At 46.3% G+C, this 22,458-nt stretch overlaps 1 protein-coding gene across 1 annotated transcript in view; it reads left to right on the plus strand.

Moving 5' to 3' along the window:
- Nucleotides 1–4,366: 4,366 nt before the first annotated feature.
- Nucleotides 4,367–22,458, plus strand: part of LOC144823037 (angiopoietin-2-like) — a 269,613-nt gene continuing 251,521 nt past the window's right edge. Inside the window, exon 1 of the mRNA XM_078681180.1 lies at nt 4,367–5,077. Within this exon, the coding sequence (XP_078537306.1) occupies nt 4,745–5,077 (333 nt within the window). The 5' untranslated portion in view covers nt 4,367–4,744. The remainder of the gene's footprint in view (nt 5,078–22,458) is intronic.

A 22,458-nucleotide genomic window follows, 5' to 3' on the forward strand; every position in this document is an offset into this window, starting at 1 on the left:
TAGCTAGAACCATTCAGGCGGCAGGGCAGGCGCTAAGCTCTTGCAAACAAATGCGTTTTTAATAGCTTTCTAAAAGCTGTCAAGTTGTTATTTTCTCTCAAGACCAATGGAAGAGCGTTCCACAACCTTGCAGCATTGTGCGAAAAGGAACGACCACCCCAGTGGGATTTTTTTACTTTTGTGGTGGTGGCCAGATGTAGCACACTGGAGCGGAGAGCGCTAGAAGGGAGGTATGGAGTTACCAAGGGGAGCATGATGGATGGACCTGACTTACGAAGAGCCTTCTGGACCAAGCACATAGATTTAAATTGTATCCTGGACGCTACCGGGAGCCAATGCAACTTCTTAAGGGCAGGTTTGGCCGACTGCCAACGAGGAATCTGAAAAAGTAGTCTGGCCGCACAATTTTGAGTAACCTGGAGTTTGGTAATTGTAGCAAGGGGGGCTCCAAGGTAAAGTGCATTGCCGTAGTCCAGGCGGGAGAGAATCCGGGCCTGGACCATGACTCTCCTCACCTGGAACGGCAATAGAGGGAGAACCTTCCGGAGCATTCTCATAAGTCCGAAGCACATGGCAGAAGTCTTAGTAGCCTGGACAGTGAAATCAAGTGAACTGTCTAGCCAAACTCCCAGGCTCAAGTTGTGACAAAACACTTGTAGAAATCCATCAGTTCTGTAACAGACATGCCTGAATGGTGTGTGGAGTGTAACCAGGTGCGCACAAACCCCAGCTTAGCAAACTCACAGTGAGGGTTATCTCATACCTAATCACAAGCACTGTTTGAGCTTTGCTTAACAGTGTTTTAACTATAAATAAAAGTTAGACCACACAAATAATTTGTTTGTGAATGTGTATAACCACTGATTAGTGTCAGAGTGATTTACAACAGAAAAAGACAGTTAATTCCAAACAGATGGATGAAACAGGGCAAGAACATTAATGTTTGAAACAATGAAAGTTTTTGATCATTCTCAACAAAATGGATGGCTGAGAAGAACTCTACAAGTCAAGACTTGATGAATGCCTCTGTACCTTAAATGTAAAGATGATGATTAACCACCTAAAGCTCAACACCACAAAAACAGAGATCACAATCTGTGGACAATGACACAAACATCAGCCTACTGCCAAATAGCCAAAGGAATCGGAGGCCTCACCATCACAAAAAGAGAGGGAAACCAAGGATGCAGACCAATTCTTGATGCCAGACGATGTGTTAATGGCTAGAGCTGTCGACCTGGAAGCTGGTAAACCGTGTTCAATGCTCGGCAGGGACGCACAACATCCTGTGATTCTGGGCAAATCTCTAAATCTGTCCGTGCCGGTAAACAGTCTAAATATCGATTTTTTTATTTCGACCTACAAAAATATCGAGTTGGAAATATCGTAGGGACACAATATCGAAATCAAGAATATCGACAACCAGAATATCGACAAGAAGGTAAGAAATATTGTTTTTGTTAATATCGAAGTTAGTGATATCGATAGCAAAAGTATCGATATTAATATTAGTGTTATGTATTTTATTATGCATTTTATATGTTTGTGTTCATATTTTTTGTTAATGATTGTACTAGTTTTAGAATATATGTGTTACATTTTTAGAAGTTAGTAATGTTTTTTTAAGTAAATTATGCGTTTTAGTACCTTAGCGGGTTGTGGGTTTATACGGGAATAGGGTGGGAAGTGATTTAATTATAGTAAATTCATTTAAAAAATTAGGAATTAGTAATTATTTTTTAATTTATTTAGCTTTTTAGTTTTGTAGCGGGTTGTGGGTTTATAGGGGAATAGGCTGGGAAGTAATTTAATTGTAATTAAGTAATTCTTTATTTTTATTTATTAGTATTGATAATTCATTTATGCTAAATAATTATTAATTGGTAATTAATTTGTATTAATTGGTAATTTATTTTTATTAATTGATTAATTGGTAATTATACTAAGTGTATTAATTTATTATTGAAGTGTGTTGTGGGCTTATAGGGGAATAGAGTGGAAAGTAATTTAATTGCAATTGAGTAATTATTTATTTTTATTTATTGTTGTTGATAATCCATTTTATGTTAAATAATTAGTAATTGGTAATTAATTTTTATTAATTGGTAATCAATTTTTATTAATTGATTAATTGGTAATTATATTAAGTGTATTAATTTATTATTGAAGTGTGTTGTGAGGTTATAGGGCAATAGGGTGGGAAGTAATTTAATTGTAATTAAATAATTATTTATTTTAGTGTTGAGTATTGATAAATAATGTATTGTTAATTAATCATTAATTGGTAATAACGTTTTAATAATTAATTTTAAAAAATGAATTTGATTTATTGTTAAATACTTAATAATTGGTAATTTGATTCATTATAATGTATTGCTATTTATCAATAATGTATTATTAATTATTTATTGCTAAATATGTTTTAATAATTATTGTTTCTTGGTGTTGAAAATTACATATTTTTTATTTGGTAATTAATTTTAAATAATTATTATATAATTGTATTATCAATTTAAATGTTAATTAAGTATTAATTGGTAAAACAATTAAGTAATTATTTCTTGCTATTGTTAATTAATTTGTTGTTATTTAATAAATAAATTATTATTTATTTTATTTTAAATATTGTAATTATTTGTAAGTTATTTTAGCCCCAACGCTAGTCAACACATTCCCTACTGTTGCACCCTCTGGAGTGGGACTAGTAATTTTTACCCCTACGCTATCCAACGCTTTCCCTACTGTTGCACCCTCTGGAGTTGGAATAGTAATTTTTACCCCTACGCTATCCAACACTTTCCCTACAGTTGCACCCTCTGGAGTTGGAATAGTAATGTACATGGTGCAGCATACTACCCATGGAGGTAAGTGCTTGAGCGGCCCACAAAGGGGTAAAAGGAGCTGTATAAATGTTAGAATACTATGTATTTTCAGAAACCTCAATCAAAGATTGCAGAGCTAACTAGGCCAGTATCAATGGCTATGTATCCAGAAGCACACAGTTCCATTTTAATTCCATCACCTAAAGAACAAATCCAGGCTACAGTCCTATATAACCTGACATCCGCAGGCAGATCTTTTGCTGGAGCACCAAGGTGTCTATGAGGTCAATCTTAGAATCCAGAGTCCTCTTTAGAAATCCAATGCAACACCCACTAAGGGGGCAGCTAGAGCTGAATTCTCAGCAGAACTACAATAGGTGCCCGAACAGAAACTACAGACCAGAGGAACAACGCACATCTGTCTGGAACACACACTCACACTGACCAGGTGAAGGCTTAGTGACCACAATCCGGAGACCGAAACAGGTCAATACTAAGGGACCCCAAACATAGAGAGGTCAGGCTCTGTGCCAAGTGTGACAGCAGGCAATCAAGATCCTCGTCTCCAAAACCGTCCAGTATGTAGATCTACCAGAGAAGCATTCTACAAGGAACATACGTCTTACCAAGAATAAAAGAAGTGAGAGGGGGGCAGGACAAAGGAGAGAAAAGGGGGCAAAAGAGTAGAGGAGGTGGAAGAGAGAGAACATGGGGGTGGAAAGAAGAAAGGAAAGTGCAACAAAGAGATGGTGATAAAAAATGAAGATAAGCAACAGAAGGTAGAAGATTGTAAAAAGACAAGAAAGGAGCGGATGGAAAGAGCGAGGGAGAAGGAAGAAGAGAAAGGAAAGAGCGAAAGTTGAAGCAGAAGAGAGGCAGAGATGATAGAGAGGCAATGGGTGGAATAGTTGGAAGCAAATAAATGAGTGGGAAAGATAAATTGAGAGAAGAGAGACCTTGAGAAAGAGGAATGGTAGACGAGCGCGAAAACAAAATAGCAAAAGAGAAGTGTAGAGGGAGAAGAGAAACATGAAGAGAGAAGATTTGAGAGAAGAAGGAGAGAAACTAAACGATAAAAAAGGGGAGAGGGAATTGGTAGAGGAGAAAGAGAGAATATGTAGACGAGAAAATGAATAGGTACGGGAGAGACAGGTCAGGTAGAAGAGAGAGAGAGAGAGAGAGAGAGAGAGAGAGAGAGAGAGAGAGAGCGAGAGAGAGAGAGAAAGTAAGAGAGACAGAATAGGAGATGGTTGTGAAATGTAGTCTAGTGGCTACGTTACCAGCTGCTGAAAGAAAACGTGAGCCTGCATTAATATTCTCAACTATTTGTGGTGCGGGAACAGGAAAGAGCGAGCACCTTCGATAAACCTGGAGGACCCCTCGCAGCCCTCCCCGCATTCCTGCGGTCTCTGAACTCATCGCGGGCCGGATCGGGGCAAGAGTTCCGCGAAACAAAGCATCCGCAAATAGGGATTGGAGCAGGTCCAAGGCGGGGGAGGGAGGGGTGCGCCTCTTTAAAAAGAACAACAACAGCACCCTCCGCTGACAGACCCATGTGGCCGCAGCAGTCCGAAGTCGTGAATCTCTCATAAGTGAGGCGAGGGATCAAAACCCGGGGATTGTAGGCGTCAGTGCCTGCAGCGAAACAGGGAGGCGCATGCTATGTCGGCGCTATAGATAAACTGGTCCTAGGCTGAGCAGTCGTAAAGGACTTTTGACACTTTCCGTGGCGCATGTCGTTGTGCACCACATTTGTTGACACACTTATTGTTACCTTTCAGGTTACAAAGCGCCTGGAGCATACCCAATTGGCTGAACGACGCTATATACTCAGCGAACCGTATTTTGGTTACTAGTGGGTGACAAGACTGGGATATTTTAAAGTGCCCAAAACGCTCATTTCTGGAGACTCTCTTGGAAGGATGGTCCCGCTCCTCGCAGTGATGCTGGTGGGGTGGCTGGGCTCCTGCCTGGCTCCGGTGGGCTCCGGCGCCTACCTCCAAGCCGCCAGCGCCCCCGAGCGGCACCGGCACCAGGTGCAGCACGGACCCTGCAGCTACACCTTCCTCCTGCCCGAGCTGCAGGACTGTCGGTCCCCCGCGGGGGGCGCCTCTCCCGCAGACTTCCAGGTTTCCAACTCGCTGCAGCGCGACGCCCCTCCGCCGCCAGCAGGGGGCGCCGCGCCCACCTGGCCCAGCCAGCGGCTGCAGCAGCTGGAGGACATCATGGAGAACAACACGCAGTGGCTGCAGAAGGTAAGAGGCGGCTTCTGTGCGCTGCACGGTGTATGTTTGCTGCTGCGCCGTGGTTGAGTCCGGGGGCTGAGGGGACCATTGCACATCCTGCACTTTATACGATTAATAATGGGCGCAGGGCCGGCACTAGACATGGGCAGTGTGGGCACCTGCTATACACCCTTCATCTGTCATTAGCGCCAAGACACCCCGAAAGCCTAGTTTGTGCTTTGAATTAATCTGTTCTTCTACTACATCTCACTTTGCTTTGAGCGGGTCGCATCACTACCAGTTCTCTGTACTGTAGGAGAAACTTCTTTCAACTTTTTTCATGCTGAGCTACATGAAAAAAATAACAGAAATGTTTGGTTCCACTGAGGGCTAAATGTAGGTTTTTTCCAGGTAGTATAGAAAATGTTAAATGTCCTCCACCTTATCCCTTGCACCACCACCCAGGCATCCACCTTACTAGAGGAGCTAACGTCATAATTTTAAGATCACTGCTTCAGGTGAAACTACTTTGCACCATATGCTATGAGAGAGTGCAAGGCCGGGTTCTGTTAGGTTGAATTATGTTAGGCTGATTTATGCTCAGATGTGTGGCTGTATGTTAGGACAAGGTGACAGTTTGTGCTAGAATACGCAATACTTTGGTATGTTAGGAACTAGGAAGGGCCTTAAATGGAATGAAAGTGGGGGAACTGGGGTCATTAAAAGTGGCCTTTGTAATTAAGGGTGTGGCTTGAATGTGCAAATTACATTTCTGCGATTCCTAAACCTTGCCACCAGGTAGATATGTTGGTGTCTGCCTGAGCTTTCTGTTCTTAAATCCAGATATACAACACAACTGATATACACCTAAAACCAGCTGGGACTAATGGCTTTATCAAAGATTCTTAGTTGTTTAAGATAAATGAGTACAGCAATGATTGTGTTAAATAATTAATATTGAAAATGTTTCAGTTCTGAAATTGTGAGACTGAATTAAACATTAGTGGGGCTTGTAGAAGGGATGGTAATCTTCAGTGTCTCGATTGCTCCTCTTATGTTCACTTCCATGTTGGACATGTATGTTCTTTTTCGGTATACAACGTTTACAACGCAACTTTTACAACGCACTACCATTACAACGAAACTTTTACAACGCAACATCCATTACAACGCATACATTTACAATGCAGTCATTACAACGCATGACACTACAACGTACACCACTACAACGCATACCATTACAACACAGTCATTACAACGCATACCATTACAACGCAAAACTTACCATCCAACACTTACCCTACTGTTGCACCCCCTGGAGTTAGAATAGTAATTTTAACCCCTACACTATCCAAAACTTTCCCTACTGTTGCACCCCTGGAGTTAGAATAGTAATTTTAACCCCTACACTATCCAACACTTACCTTATATGCAATGTAATGCGTTGTAATGGTATGCGTTGTAAATGTAGTATGCGTTGTAGTGGAATGCGTTGTAAAGGTATTTTTTAAGAATTCGTTGTAATGGTATGCGTTGTAAAGGTGTGCGTTGTAATGGATGTTGCGGTGTAAAAAATGCGTTGTAAAGGTATGCGTTGTAAAAGTGTGCGTTGTAACGTCATACATCCTTCTTTTTCACTCCACATCTAGGACATATGCATATCTTAAACCTCGTTTCTTTCCTCTCCAGCACCCTCACTTCACTCTCTCCTGAATGCACTTCCTCACAACTCCTTCACTATACTAACCCCAAATACACAACACACATGCTCACATGTAAGTAATGCATTTTCTTTTACTTTCGCCTTGTCAATATTTTGATAACTTGCCCCTCCTTTTCCACACATTTGCACAGAATCAGAGCTGCAACTGGAACACATGACCACGCTCTGTGCGCTCTACAGAGAGGCCAAAGATTGGATGACCATTTATTCTGAACACCTTTCTGACCCACTGACAGGCACTGTGAGAAAGGTGTGCTGTCTTCAGCCTCAACTCCAGAGCTCTCAATGGTGGCCCGTTTTAACTCTTTTGCCACAGGGCAAATTCCGCCGGGGTGCGAGGGGGGGCGGGGTTGGGCGTGGCGCTCGGGTACTCATGACGGCTCCCAGCCGTCATAAATCACGGTGGGCGTGTGCTCATGAAGGCCGGGAGCCGTCCGAACTCCGCCCACTAATTAATTCGCCCGCACAGGCAGGGAATTAGTGCCGCGTGGGCGGAGCAGCAACATTCAGACGGCTCCCGACCGTCATGAGCACACGCCTACCCGTGACTCTTGATGGTGGGGATCCGTCATGAGCACGGAATGAGTTAAACACCTGGGAGCAACTCAGATCAAAGTATGCATTAAACAAAAATAATATGCCACAAGAAAAAAAAATACAAAATACAGCATCCTGGAAACAGCTAACACTCTTAGTACAAAATTAAGTAAAAGGGGAAATATAAACAGGAACTAAATCGCTGGCATGGAAATACCTTAACAAGTTTAACATTCACTGTTCAGAAATCGATCACTGTTTCTACCAGTCGGGTCAAGGACATGAACATAGCGCCCGATAGGGGCCTGTCTCAAGGTCCGTATTTATCTACTACTGAGTCCCAGAGGGACCCGGCCCACTTACAGTCCTGATGCTAGGATTGGAAATGCATGCGTAGGCAGTGCCAGCTTATGTTATATTTCGCCAGGCCAGTGGTCTTTTTGATTGCTATATGATGTATTAAGTTATGCTATGTTGCTTTTTCTTGTGTTATGTTAAGTGTATTCCCTCAGCACTTAAACGACGTTGGAGCAACCAACCACGGAATTCTATAAATTCATTGAGACTTCAATATTGCAAATCTCGCAAAAAGAGAAATGTAAAAGATTCATATGTTGCTAAGCATATTTCCACGAGTGAGCAAAAACAGTGCTCACTGCTCACCGACCTGCAACCACGTCCTTGCTTTAGTGTTATATGGAAACGGGCACTGAATTGGGGGTTAAACTGAAGGTGCCAAAAAACGAAGAATCCTGGACTGCTCAAGCATTATCCCACTGTCCGGCACTGTGCATCAAACTTCACTGGGGAGATGGGGCAGGGTAGTCAATCTATGGTCATTCCTTGCATGGCCTCTCTGTTGAGACTGCAGAGAGGTGTTGGCTGCAGCTGTTCTACTTTCACCACAGAAAACCACCGTAGCGCCTTCTGTATAGGCTTGAGATCAAGAGCAGCTTCTTGAGCGCCTGCTGCAGAGGTCATGTCAACCTAGTTTTGTTTTATTTATTGATTTATGTATTTATTTATTTATTTGCGTTTTTGTACAGTGGAGACCAAGCTCAGCGAATTTTACAGAAGTACCAAAAACGATGCATAGGTACATAGGTGCCTATATCTAAAACATTAGCGTAAAGGAAGAGCAGGCTGCCAAAGCATACCCAGCTAAGAGAAAAGAACATGTATACAACGATGTCAGTTTCATCAAAGAAATCAATGAATCATAGAAATGATGACATTCTTATATGTGAGGGAAGTGGGAAGAAAGTTACTTCTGGAATGCCGAAGGAACAGGAGTGGCTCCAGATATTCTTTGACTTTCTGTGAGAAGGCTTTATCCTGATCTTTGGGGGACAGTGTTACTGACCCTGGAGGTGGTCCCTCTGAATGAGTGCCAATGCACTCTTCGGGCCCTATAAGCATCAAAAGACTTCAGAGATTGTAAATTTCGGAGATAGCTAACTCAGGGTCTCAGAGTTCATGCAGAGCCCTTGTCAGGAGTTTTATGGGCTCTGGGCCAATACATATTTCGGAGCCATCTCTTGGAACAATTAAAGATATTTCGGGGCCCATTAGGATGGCGGGCGGATCGCCCCCGCCAGGCCGGCTGTAGCCACCGCCGGCCTGCCGGGGGTGATCTGCCCGCCCTCCGTGCCGGAATGACCGCCCACCATATTAGTATGGCTGGGGGGTGCGCGGTGGCCGGAAAGACCGTCCGCCTCAAGGCGACCGGGGCTGAAAAGGGTTCATATGGTGGCGGTGTCTATCAGACACCGCCACCATATTACAATGGGCTTTGACAGATGCCTTTCCATGGCGGCAATGCCACCACGGAAAGGCATGTGGAGTCTGCTTTGGGGGCCCGATACAGCACAGTAGAAACCGTGCAGTGCCTGCCGTGCTGTGCATGGAAGTGCACAGCATGCCTTCCTGCCATTGTGGACTCAGCACCGCCCGCCACAATGGTAGGAATGCTGGATGCGCCCGCCACTGTGGCGGGCGCATCCTAATGCTGGCCACGGGACCCCCACCCTTATGGCGGGCGGTCCCTTTCACCGGTAGGATGACGGGCGGACAAAGTTCGCCCGTCATCCTAATGGGCCCCTTAGTGTTTGAATGATATATTCCCTCGACCGCAGGGTCATTTACACGTCATTATGGCCATATACTTTCTGGGTTACGACTTTCACTAATTGAATGGAACATTGATCACCTACTCCCCCTCTGAGTTTCTTTGACCACCACCTTATACCCAATCTTAACAAGTGATCCTAAGCAAAATCTTTATCAAAGAAGTCAGAGAACTCATCTGCCTTTCCATCCACCAGTTTCTATCACTTGGACTTCAAAACCGAACTCAGGGGTCGATTAGGATCGCGGTTTTCCCGCATCCTCTGGGCTGTCGGAAGCCACCGCCGGCCCGGAGGATGCGGGAAAACCGCTGCGGAGCCTCAAAAGACCCACCGCCATATTAGGATGGCGGTGGGTCTTGAAATCTGTCCGCAGCTTTTCCGCCGCAGTCGCCTTCCGACCGCTGCGGAAAAGCTTTAACATGGCTGGCGCTGTCTATCAGACAGCGCCAGCCATATTAGGATGGTGTAAGATGTATGCTTTTCCGCGGCCGTTGCGGGACCCCTGGGTGAAGGGGAGGTGGGGGATGCACATGGGGGGTACCTATGGTACCCCCCTGCATTTGCGTGAACAAAGCAACAGGCACCGCGCGGTGCCTGCTGCTTTGTGCACGCAAATGCGATGCATTTCTTTTTAACCTTGCGGCGGTGCAGCTTGAAGCTGCACCCGCCACAATGTTAAAGATAGAGGATGTGACCGCCACCCTGGCGGTCACATCCTAATCTGCACGGAGGGAACGCCGCAGCCCATGCGGACGTTCCCTCCTACTCTGGGGTCGCGGACGGACTCAAGTCCGTCCGCGATCCTAATCTACCCCTCAGTTCCTTGAACAGTCTCTATACTGTTAACATAAAAGAACCCATTGAACCGACCTAGTCCAAAGTCAACCTTGTCAACTTTGCCTTCACAACCATTCAGTCTTCCAAATAGCAATGGAGTGATCAGAATCCGCTGCCTTCCTGTCTTCAAAATTACAGTTGATGGATCAGAACTTGCTCACAACTGCCAACACCAACCACACATCACTGAAAACCAACCAACCAAAAATATTTCACCTTCATCGATGACCACATAAAAACTCTCAGACAGGAACTCATCACCCTGGCCATCAGAACCGACTCCAAAGCTGATGCCAATACCCTTCTGCACTTAGTCAACCTCATTCCTGAAAGCCAATATTAAAACTCACACCCCTTAAAGATGTACTCTAAGTAATCAAAGCTTTCCACACCATGTCCAAGAATACACTCATACAAAATAAACTATCAGCTTAAAAGAAAATAACAGCATAAACCCCACTTTTGAGACTGAAATCTCTCCAGTAATGACACAGAAACCTCATTTGCAACAAAAGCCACCTACAACAAGATAACTGGATCTTTGCAGCCTTCAAGGCTTCCTTAAACTCATCAAACAGTGCCTCTCTTTGATCCCAGACACCCATGTAAAAAAGAAAATGAACAGAAAAAGGGAAAAGAACGAATGAACAAGTGGAATAAGGAATGAAAGTTCTGCCTGGGTGGTGAGCTCCGCTCCATTCTCAGAGTTTGCAGAGCTTTCCGCTCTCCGTGGAGCACGTGGAGTTCCAAAAAACTTCGCTCCAGGTTTTTCCCTGCTCACCAATGTTAAGTTGGTGAGCGCGAACAAGGAAAATCCAATGCTAGACCACCTCCCTGCGAGATTTCTTAACGCGTGCAGACCCGGATGGTCATGACCACTCGTGTTGAGAAACCATCCGTTTGCATTGAGGAAGCTGTCTCAAGTAGAACATCTACTCGAGCAGTGGAAAGAAGCTGCGCTCTCTTGCGCTGCTCATGGTGCAGTTCGTTCTGAATTCCCTGTGCAGGACAAACACCTGGCGCAACCTAATGCATCCAGCTGCTTGCGGAACTCGGCGTAGCGTGGCAGAGATTTTTGGTCACTTCGCAGAGTTCCGTGTAGTGGAACTCCGCAAACTCCGCCCAGGCCAAACTTATTGTATTTCCATACTACATTTAAAACTGATTTTCATGTAGTAATTAATGCTCAGTTGGGGACATATATTTCTGCTGCTGTTTTCTTCTTACCACATGGCAACTGCTTATATGGCTTTTGGTTCAGGATTCACATAGAGACACATCATAGGAACTACTGTGTGAGACCAGAGCCTGCAAGATTACTGTAACCTTATGGATATGTCAAGTTAGGGCCGGTTCTAAGATTTTTGGGGCCCCAGGCGAAGGGGAATGTGCGAGACCCCTCTAATTTACATAAGTGACACCTTTGGGGCTCCGGAATCTGCTTTGTGCAGACTCCTCCTGGGTCGCAGCTCCCCTTCTCCGCCACCTACAAACACCTTTTTTACGGCTCATATCGGGCTGAAGGTGTGAGAATAGCTTGGGGGCTGAGAGTTAAAACTCTGCAGACGGTAAAGTGCCAACAATGGGTCTCCCGCAGTGTCTATGAAATGGCAGCCAAGCAGTAGGCCTAATTGTAAGACATACCTGCAATTAGCTCTCCTTGCAACTGGCACAAGATGAAGTGTGCCCCTTCCCTAGGCCTCGCCACACCATCTCTGAGAGGGCTAGGGAGGGGCCCCCTCCTGTAAGCCCAATTGCAAACAGACACCTTTCTTCAATGGGATCGACAAGGGCACAAGATGTTTGGTGGTGTGTTGCTCAGGTGCGGGGCCCCATGCTGATGGGCTGAGAGCGAGGCCCTGGGCAGCTGCCCATACTGCCCATGAGTAGCACCGGCCCTGTGTCAGGTATCTGAAACTTTAATGTTTCTGTAGCGCAAGTGGTAGCTCTTGCATTTGCCTGTGATGCCTGTTTAACCGAAGGAGTAGTCCCGCTGTCTACTCCTTTGGCATAACCTTCCATTTTCCTCAATTCCACCTGAATATGATAATATATGTCTGCAAATCTAATTGGAAAGGGCTGAGTGGGAAATTAAACGAGATGGAAGGCAGAAATTAAGGAAACTGAATAATCAGCATAAATGGCGCACCTAATAGAAGCAGAATGCTGTTCAAGACAATCACATTGTACTGAAGGAAATTGTACCCCCTATACCACAGACCTCTATGTAAATTCTTAACGTGCTATGCCAATCAAAAGCTACCATAATTGGCAATTAAGAATTTATGTTTTATTATTTAAATTGTATTCTTCTTGGACCATTGGGCTTCCACCAAACCCTTTTCACATGCATGAGTTAAAAAAATGGCATACATAGAAAGAAAAATGATTTTTCTCTGATTTGAGTTGATTATTAATCATTGGAAACCACAGGCTCAAATTAAGCACTGCTTATAATAGCATTAAGATTCCCCAATATGATACACACCTCTAATTAAAAGTCTCCTATGCTTCACACATTTAACATCTCAAACGCTGCTTGCACATGATCCAGGACTAGATGAAGCTCAACCCAACCAAGTCAGAATTCCAATTATTAGCCAAGAGCAACAAACAAGTTACTGTACAAACCTAGCTCAATGACCTGAACCATGATGGCTTTGAACCTCAACTCTCACTGAATGCGAAATGACTTGAATACCCTGAACACCAAACTCTCCCTCAAGAAGCACATTGCCAAAAAAAGGATGGCCTGGTACCAGCTCTCTCTTCTAAAGGAAGTCAAACTTTTTCTTTCACATAGCGACTTCAGACATGCAATTCGGACCTTTGTACTCTTGCATATAGATAGTGGTATAGCCCTACACCGCTCAATCTCAAACTCAACACTGGCAACCCTTAGGGGAATCCTACAAGACATAGCACATTTAATCTGGGGCATGAAGAAATATGATCACATCTCCTCCATCCTGATGGAACTCCATTGGCTTTTCTTGCCAGCCCTCACCTTCATCAAAACCAGCAGTATCATTTACAAACCAATCCCGACCAATACCCCTGCATATCTTACAGGCAAGCTAATCATTATTGAGGGTTTTTAGCACACCTGCATCCAAGATGTCATCAGACTGCAAACTAAGAAGTGTAAGAAAGAAAAAAACAAGACATCAGGCCCTTTCCATCTATACACCCAGGACATGGAACAACATCCCCATATATATTAAGACCTCCCCAGCGCTGCTCCACTTCAAGAAAGAGTTGAAGACTCACCTCCTTAACCCGTTGGCTGCTTCCGCGATTTCGCGGCAGTGCGGCCGTTTTAAAAAATGGGCGGGCCCGCGTCGGCCATTGGCCGACGGCAGCACTAGCGAGGTAGCGCTGCCGTCGGCCAATGGCCAATGGCAGCATGGAAGGGGTTAAATAACACCACATCACAATGCATCAACCAGCCATAACTCAGCTTCCTCTTCTACAAGCTTGTTGATTTTAAGCTTGCATGTGTCCATGCATGGTGCTCCACTGCCCTTTGACTAGGTTTATCATATATATCCAATAACGTATAGGTCTATGGTAACAGTCCCATTCTGAAAAAGGCCACAGGGCATGTCAAATTGCATTTTAGATTAATGGAATAGCCTGTAAATCCAAATACTTTTTCGACAATTTTTAGGCAACCTAGACTAAAACAGTCTCCATTTTGTTATAATTTGTTACCATATTTTTATTAGGGTAGGTTAGGGAAGCGACCTCTTGGTATGGTAAAACTTGTCTCAAAATATTTGAACATTTCATGTTTCCCCTTTAGCATTGACTGTAAAACCTGTGGCTTTAAAAAAAAAAAAATTGAAAATTGTCCTGTAAAATATGCAATGTGGTTCCATTTTAGCAAACACTTTATGAGGAGTGACTCTGCAAAACTCTCAGGGTGGTGAGTTTATTAGAGAGCCTGAAATGTTTTATATTATTCTATGAGTACCTGCACAGGATTTCCTGGACAATCTATTGCTTTTCGAGGAAACTTGCAAATCGAGCTTAGAAATGCACCAGTTAACCTTCACCTTTGGCAGGACGGAGGGGGGGGGGGGTTATGGGGGAATCATGGGGGCATGTGGGCATGCAAACCTTATGAGGATTAGTAGGCTAGCTTGCTTACAGGGGGAACAGCTCTCAAACCTCACATCACACAATATGCAAGTGTCCTCATCAACAGTGGAAGCAGAAGATTACAATACAGCATCAGCGAAAAATGTGAATGCTTCCTTTCAAACGAACAGTGCTTAAGGAAACTGAGGAGCACAGAGGTGGAATGCATTCTCATCCAGCCTCCTCAACAGATGGGGGAGATGCTTCGGCGTCTCCTTGCAAGAAGATGATTGAATGAAGGAACTTGAGAAGCAATGATGAATGGTGGAGTATGGAAGGAACGGGCGGCACTTCTAACATTGATTCTTGACCAAGAGCTCTTGACACTTTCACAATGAGAATACACTAAAACAAAAAGCAATAGTAAAGCCATACTGCCTAGTAACCTGCACAACTGTTTAGATCATGCTTTATATGTTGATATCTAATAATCAGTATCTGTGCACTAGTGATCAGGGTAGTAAAACGGGGATTCACTCTTCAGTGCTACAGATGTTGCTTCTCCTTCTTGTGACCATGAATAATCTGTGCCATCAATGCCTTCTGCTAAATACAAGTCATAGTAACATTTTTATGTAGCACTAGAAATGGCAGTTTTTGTGATTTCTACGAGCTGCAAAAAACAGTTGCTACTATGACCTTATTTATGGTTCTCAATGAGAGTATATGTTTTATTACTGTTGGGACAGAAACGCCCTTACATGCAGCTGGACGTGCACCTCTGCCCTGAGTGGTGGCAGCACACTGTGTAGTGATCAGTAGGAGTGAACAGGCCTTTATAGTCATCACCGTGAGGTCTAAAGGCTCACTCATTAAAGGTTTTGCTTGCAGTGCTGCACAGAGCACGTGTGTCATACATGTGCTGGGAGTATGTGTGCCTGTGAATGGTACAGTACAAGAATAGTGCTGTGCAGTCAGGGCCGGCCTAAGGCATGTGCAAGCTGTGCACCTGCACAGGGCCGCCAAACCCCAGGGGCCGCCACGCCAATATATATCCTTAGATACATATTTGCGTGGCGGCCCCTGGCAGGGATTGGGCGGCCTCGGGCCCCCTACCTACACTCCCTGCTCAGGGCCTCCGTGAGCCTAGAGCCGGCCCTGGTGCAGTGCATGCTTTTATATGTAAGTGCTGGGTGAACGTGTGACTGAGAAAGGTACAAGACATGGAAGGTGCTGGATTCTATTTTGGGAGACCCAAGGCTAACTGGAGGAATATGAGGAGATAGAGGAATAGCCCAGATAGGCTGTGAGGGACTCTGGAGGAAGGGAGAGCCAGGCTCTTTTATACACTTCAAAGGGTGCTCTTTGATTCAGAGAGAGGTCACAAGGAAGGGGTCTGGACACATTTCAGGAAGAAGATGGGGCTGATAAGAGAATCATAAAGTCTAGGGCCGAGGCCCTGGGGCAACCCTTTGATACACATATCACTGTGGCTGACATCAAGGTTTGAACCTCTAGTCTCTCCAGTGGCCTGTGCTGTGGGGCATCACCCAGGGACTCAAATTAACCCTGGGCGCCCGATTCGGCTACGCCCACGGAGTAGGCGTAGTGTTGCCTTCTACGCATTTTGCGTAGACAGCGTAGCCGGCAACACTACGCCCACTCCGTGTGCGTAGCCGAGTCGGCCACCACCCGCCTCCCTCCCGCCCTCCCCTAGATACATTATTTGAGCAATTAGCCTTATTAAAACAATATTAAAGCACTTACCTTGTCCGGGGCTCGTCCGGGGCTCCCTCTTGAATAGCGTCCTTTTCCTGGATACCAATGCGCATGCGCGGGCGGCCGCGCATGCGCATTTGAAATGCGCATGCGCGGCCGCCCGCGCATGCGCATTGGTATCCAGGAAAAGGACGCTATTCAAGAGGGAGCCCCGGACGAGCCCCGGACAAGGTAGGTGCTTTAATATTGTTTTAATAAGGCTAATTGCTTAACCACTTGGATGCTAAGGGTACCTGATGATCTTCCATGTAATTTCCATTGAAACCAATGGAAACTCCATGACGAGCTGCGCTCGTCATGAGCGTCGAAGGGGTTAAATAATGTATGCGGGGGAGAGCGGGAGGGAGGTGCGTAGTGGGGCTACGCGGAGTGCGGGAGTGGGCGTAGCTTCTCGCCCTCTCCGCGTAGCTCCGCAGAGCCCCACTACGCCCACTACGCCCACCCTTAACTCAAATACCATCGGCCCCTGGAGCCTGGAGCACCAGTGCCTGCATGCTTGCCGAGACTAGTGTGTCGTGTAAGGCAGAGGAGAGTGCTGGGGGGAGCGAGGTCCAGTGTGGCATCCTGGCGATTGAGTCCCTGTAGTCAGATGTGAGGAGACAGCTGCTGTACCTATCATGTCTTGGCCCATGTGCAGAGAAAACTCAGCGACCCCTGTTTACCAGAGAAGGGCCACTGTGAAGATAGTCATGATGGCTGCTGCACCGATCAGGTTGTTGCCCATGTACAGGGAAAATTCTGTGACATCCGTATGCCAGAGAAGGGCCGCCATGAAGAGAGCTGTGACTGTTGGTGCACCGATCAGGTTGTCGCCCCTCTGCAGGTTGCAATTCAGTGACCACATATGCCATGTTTAGCCTCTGTGAAGTGTGCTGTTGTACTGATCGGGCTGTAGCCCATGGCAGAGCTAAGTCTGCAACTTTTTACGACAGGTGGGGCCACTGTGAAGAGTACTAATATGCCGATCGGGCTGTAGCTCATGTGCGGAGACAAGTCAATGACCTCATAAGCTAAAAGGGACCCTTGTGAAGATTGTTGCTGTTCTGAACCGGCATTAGCCTATTTACAGAGTGAAATCGGTGCCCCTGAATGCCTGAGTGGGCCACCGAGACAAGGTACAGCAAGTGGTCTGGTCAAGACTATTGTGAGGAGGAGGCTATTGTGACCCAATCAGGTCCAAGCCCTGTCTGAGGACCAGCACCCTGAGTGTTACTCCCCCCACCTGTGGGGAAGAGCCCAACAGACACAACAAGCATTGGAGGAGCATCAAGGACCAGCTGCCTCTGCAGGATCACGTGCGAGGAACTCAATGACACCTTACCGTGCCCTTTCCGGGCGGTGTGAGTAACTAACTGGAGACAGCAGCTGCAGCTTTAGGACCCATGAAGTGATCACGCATGGAGGCTCTGGTTGCTGTGGTCCAGGGGGTGATGGTAAGACCGATTTAAGGGCCAGTCGGCCCCAGGGAAGCTTGCCTGCCAAGTACTCCTTCGGTGCTGGAACAATTTTGACTTTAATAAATAATTAGAGTGAGACTCCTCAGATTGGGACTACTAGTGGGTTTAACCTTAATGCCACGTATAGTGATTGGGGAAGAACCACTAACACTAGAGAGAGGGGAGAGGGACTCAGGGACACATCTATAAAACACTAGAGCCTTGACCTCATTGGTTTGTAAATATCGTATTTTACTCTGTGTTCATATGTAGGTAGTTCTTCTTTAATGAAAAACAAGTATTTGACTGGGCAATCATGTATTGCTACTAATAATTGTATTTTGAGTTGTGAGTCTGTGTTCACCCTTCTGAGTTTACCTCCTCTCTTCACTCCCCCAGAGAGCCTTGGACTGCTTGACCCACGCTACCACTGAGAGTCAAATGCTGAAGGGGTACTTGGCCCAGTAGTTCAGGATCCATAGTAGATCAGGCCCTGGCACATCAGGAGCTAAAGACCTCAACTCCCAGGGTTGGGGCCAATAGCGCCTGCTTGCCCTGTGGCCCTCCAAAGGGGTTCTGACAATAACATTACACATCCCTGACATATGTTTGTTAACATTGCACTTGGTGATCAGTTCACTCAGTATTTGAGATTTCCTTACTGGCTTGATAGTAAGATATGATAGGCTGGGGGAGGCATGAAAGAGTGGGGCCCACTTGCCTATAGTTTAAAACTGCTCAGCATGATTTCATAGGACATGTTAACAGTGCTTAGAGAGCACACTTGCGTTAGCAAAGAGTTGCATAAATGACAATATCACTTCATGACTCGAACTTTGTCCCACCCTTCGCCCTAACTACCCAGTAACCGAACAATCACACCCCAATTCCGATGCACCTCAGTCCTGAGCTGTAGTACTCTGAACAATGCAGCACAGGGCTCACATATAGTTTTAGTTGAGCTGCCATTCTTGAAGGGTAAATATTGTCTCACTCAAGCTGCAATCGCATGGAATGTACCACATACTTATGTAGCAATTGCAGTTTATTTTGTTTCCAACCCATAAAATTCATTATTTACTTATCAAAATGAGTCTCATACTTCTCTACTTTCGGTATTTATTCCACTTTCAGTTTTTTGTAAGTGTGCGCGTCAAACTCTGCTCCGCGGACCGAGTTAGCAGAGTTTTACCAATCCGCGCCTCCGTTTATGGCACAGAGATTTGGCAAAACCCCCAAACCCCCATGTAGTGGAGGTTTTTTTTACCACCACCCACCATTGATCGCCGCTGAAAAAGGTAACAAACCGGGTACTGGCAGAGTACCACCACTTCCAGTCCCACCAGGTCACGTGACTGATGTCACCTTCCGTGAAGGACTCAGGAAGGATCGGAGCCGCGAGTCAAGAAGAGCCTGAGGGGTGGCAGCGGACCTGTGCCGAGGTTGGGCCCAGGGACTTGTGGCTGCGTGAAGCCCCGAGGGCCTGGGCAGGAGAGGAGCAGCAGTGGAGGCCACAACTGAGGACACCCGCCGCAACCAAGGTCAATCCGCTCCATGAAGAGCAGTGGTGAGTGGCAAAAATATTGTGTATGTTGCGGGTTCGGGGTGATTTCAATAGAGCCTGGCCCCTGACATCTTGAAGATGCAAAGGTGAGTGCCTGGGCCAGTATTGAGCTGGGCGGGAGATGCTGAAGTTAAGCAATTGAAGAGGGTGCCAGTGGGGGTCACTTCGAGCTCAGAGCTGCCGAGGCAATCAGCAGTGGAGCGCTGCCGAGTGGTGTGCACGCATGCTCAGTAACTTCGTCTGCAAGCAGAACTCCTCGTAGCACTGCAGAGTGGGTTTTTCACTTCACAGAGTTACGGGTAGCGTTACTACGCACATGGTCAGCGACTAGCTGCCGCCTCCCCCCCAAACCGGCACCCAACACCCAGAAACGTGGACACGAGACGTCTTTACTTTTTGGAAGGCGGGCGCTAGTCGCCCGGCCGTATTTATTAAAGTATGAAATTAAAAAAGGTTTTTAATTGCATGATCAACAATTTATACAAAAATCAGCAGGACATTCGATACAAAATTATTGTCAACAAGTTTGAGAGCCTGACCTTAACAAAACTCTAATACATGTTGTTTCCTAACCGAGTCTAAACATCCTCATCTTGATTTTTGTACATTTCTGGCCATATGGCAGGGTCACTACCGGTGTCAGGTCCTACAAGCTGCGCCTCCCCATGAGACGTGCGCATGCGCAGTGTTACCCCGGGAATTGCCCGGTCTACGCCCTGAACTCCATTTACCCACTGAAGGAGGGCCCTTACTCTGCGCCAGCCGGTGACGTCATGAGTATACGCGCGCGGGGTGGCTACCAGCCTAAGGAAAGCGTGAACTACTCCTACCCGCGCTCCTTTGCTTTGCAGCATCCATTACCTTGCCCCTGGAGTTCTAGGAGTGGCCCGCAGGCCCCTCCCCCTGGGCGGGAACCTCCATAGGATGATGCCCGCCCCCTCAGACCTCAAATATGTGCTCACCGATAATGACCTTACCGCCACAGGCCAGCATTGTTAGCCGACGATCTGGCCTCCCCCTGCCTTGACCTACCCTAGAAAGTTCTCACTTTAGCAAAACCTTACAACCAGGCCCTGACATTATCAGACCACAGGACCCCTCCTTCCTCCGTCAAATGGACTCCCCTCACCAGGTAGAATTATGCGCCCCAAATACACCCATGTTGGATTATCTGTAACCGAGGGGGGGGCTTGAAATAATTTGTCCCACTGTGTGTTGATCCTCTTTATCGAGTGATTCAACGCCCTGACCGAGTCCGCCCCTCGCCCCTGCCACCGCGGGATAAGTTGAGACCCTACTACTGTGCCACCCGGGCAAGTCCTGTAGACCCACCCGCAGTGGAGATGAGCTCACCAATGAGTATTCGCCTCCCAAGTTTGGCCAAGTCATTCCCCCCTAGGTGAAGTATCACCACTGACGGGGGGTCGGGCTGCTGAGCGAAGAGTCCCTGAAAGAAGTTCCTGAACTGACCCAGGCACAGACCCCCAAACCAAATCTTCCCTGTCCCGCGTCCAGCCTGTTGCTTGTGCTGGCACGTTGTAGCTCCTCCACTTCTGCTGATGAGCTCCTCCCCTGCGTCACAGGTTTGAGAAACTGCAAGAACCAGGAAAAGACCAAGAAAAACCTGGGTGACAATTCCCACTTCCACCTTAGGGAATGGGTAGCACTTACACCTGCCAGCAATACTTGGGCCCTTGGTGTCCTCTTTCTCGACGTATGCTTCCCTTTTGACGTCCACCCGCTGCTGATGTTGCGGTCTGGAGCACCCCCCAGATATCCGCCATGGACCCAGCCGTGACTGACGTAAGCATCCCTTGGGCTGTCCACCTGTTGCAGCTGTTGTGATGTGGAGCACTCCAGGTATCCACTATGGACCCGGTCATACATAAAATGAGAAAGATAAACACACACCATTAGTGTTTCTGGCGATAACTGCTGTACACGTGCTAGTCTTACATTACCATCAGTTGCTGAGTTTTAGATAAGATTAGCGCCAGATGACTACTCATTAACCCGTCGACAGTACATGTTAAGCATAGCCTCAGTTTGTGTCCCATGTATTGTGATTGAATTAGTGTCACAGAGAGTGCCCTGTAGAATGACCTCTATTAGGAATAATATCCCGTGTGCAGTACAGTGACCCAGTGGCAGTGCCACAATATCCGGTGTGCAGTACAGTGACCCAGTGGCAGTGCCACGGCACATTTATGGCTACTAAAATTCTGCTGTAGACCGGGACATCACCTCCTATTCCTGGTTTTCCACCCAGGTCTTTAGGCCATCGGGTCTAAGTTTGAAAAGGCCAGTCTGTTTGCTAGTGCAGCATCTAGGTCGTTAAGCATAGGCTCAGCACCGCCCTAACCATGCTAGGCTGTAAAATTGGCTTCCTATTTTTACATTCATTGTTACCTCAAGAAGGTTGTGCTGCAGGCGAGGACATCGCCTCTTAATCCTGGTTTTCCCCCCACGTCTTTATGCATAAGATCTATGTGTGAAAACAAGACAGTCTACTTATCAGTGCAGCATCACAGTCTTTAGCTAAAAGACTTAGCACAGCCCTAACTCCGTCAGGCCATAAGCTGGCCCAAGGGCCTTTTTCGCTCGCCACTTTGGCTTCTGGGAAATATCATCCTAGCCAACCGGACATGATCACATGCATCCCCAGAACTATGTGATGCCGCAACTAGGCTCTTGGGCACCTTTTAGGTGTGACATCAGGGTGTGTATGATTATCAGGACCCCCAAGTAGTCTCTCTACAGGCTCCAGGCCCTGTTTCCATGCCATTCGTGGTTCCCCTACCACATTAATATATGGCTTTGGTACACCCCTAGAGCTCAACGTATATGGTGCTAAATCACTGTGTGCTATATAAGTTTACACACTGTAATTATTCGCCTCTAATCTCATCATAGGCTCAACGTATATTGTGCCAATTTACTTGCGTCTTAAATAAGTTTACTGACTGTAATTTCTTGCCTTTAGCCTCGGAAAGGAACTAAAGGGATGTGTTTTAGAACAAATACATATATTTGTTATACACCTGTTCTTTTTCCATTTACTCATTCATGAGATTATAGACTGGTAAAACAAGCTGCTCTACATTCCCTCAAGACTTAGCCTGAAGGCAGCACGCCATACAGCTACCACTAAGATAGCTTACTAATAAGGTTGACTTTACCTGTCATCAACGAATAGTCGATTGGACTGGTGCAATGTCCCCCCCCTAGAATAGTGAACAGCACCTCGGATGTTCATTACCTTTACAATGAAATAAGTCCCTTGTATGACTTACTGCTTTGGCTTGCAACGGAATGTGGGACCT

The sequence above is a fragment of the Lissotriton helveticus genome, chromosome 3_1 (genome assembly GCF_964261635.1).
Source record: "Lissotriton helveticus chromosome 3_1, aLisHel1.1, whole genome shotgun sequence".
Taxonomy (NCBI): Eukaryota; Metazoa; Chordata; class Amphibia; order Caudata; family Salamandridae; genus Lissotriton; species Lissotriton helveticus.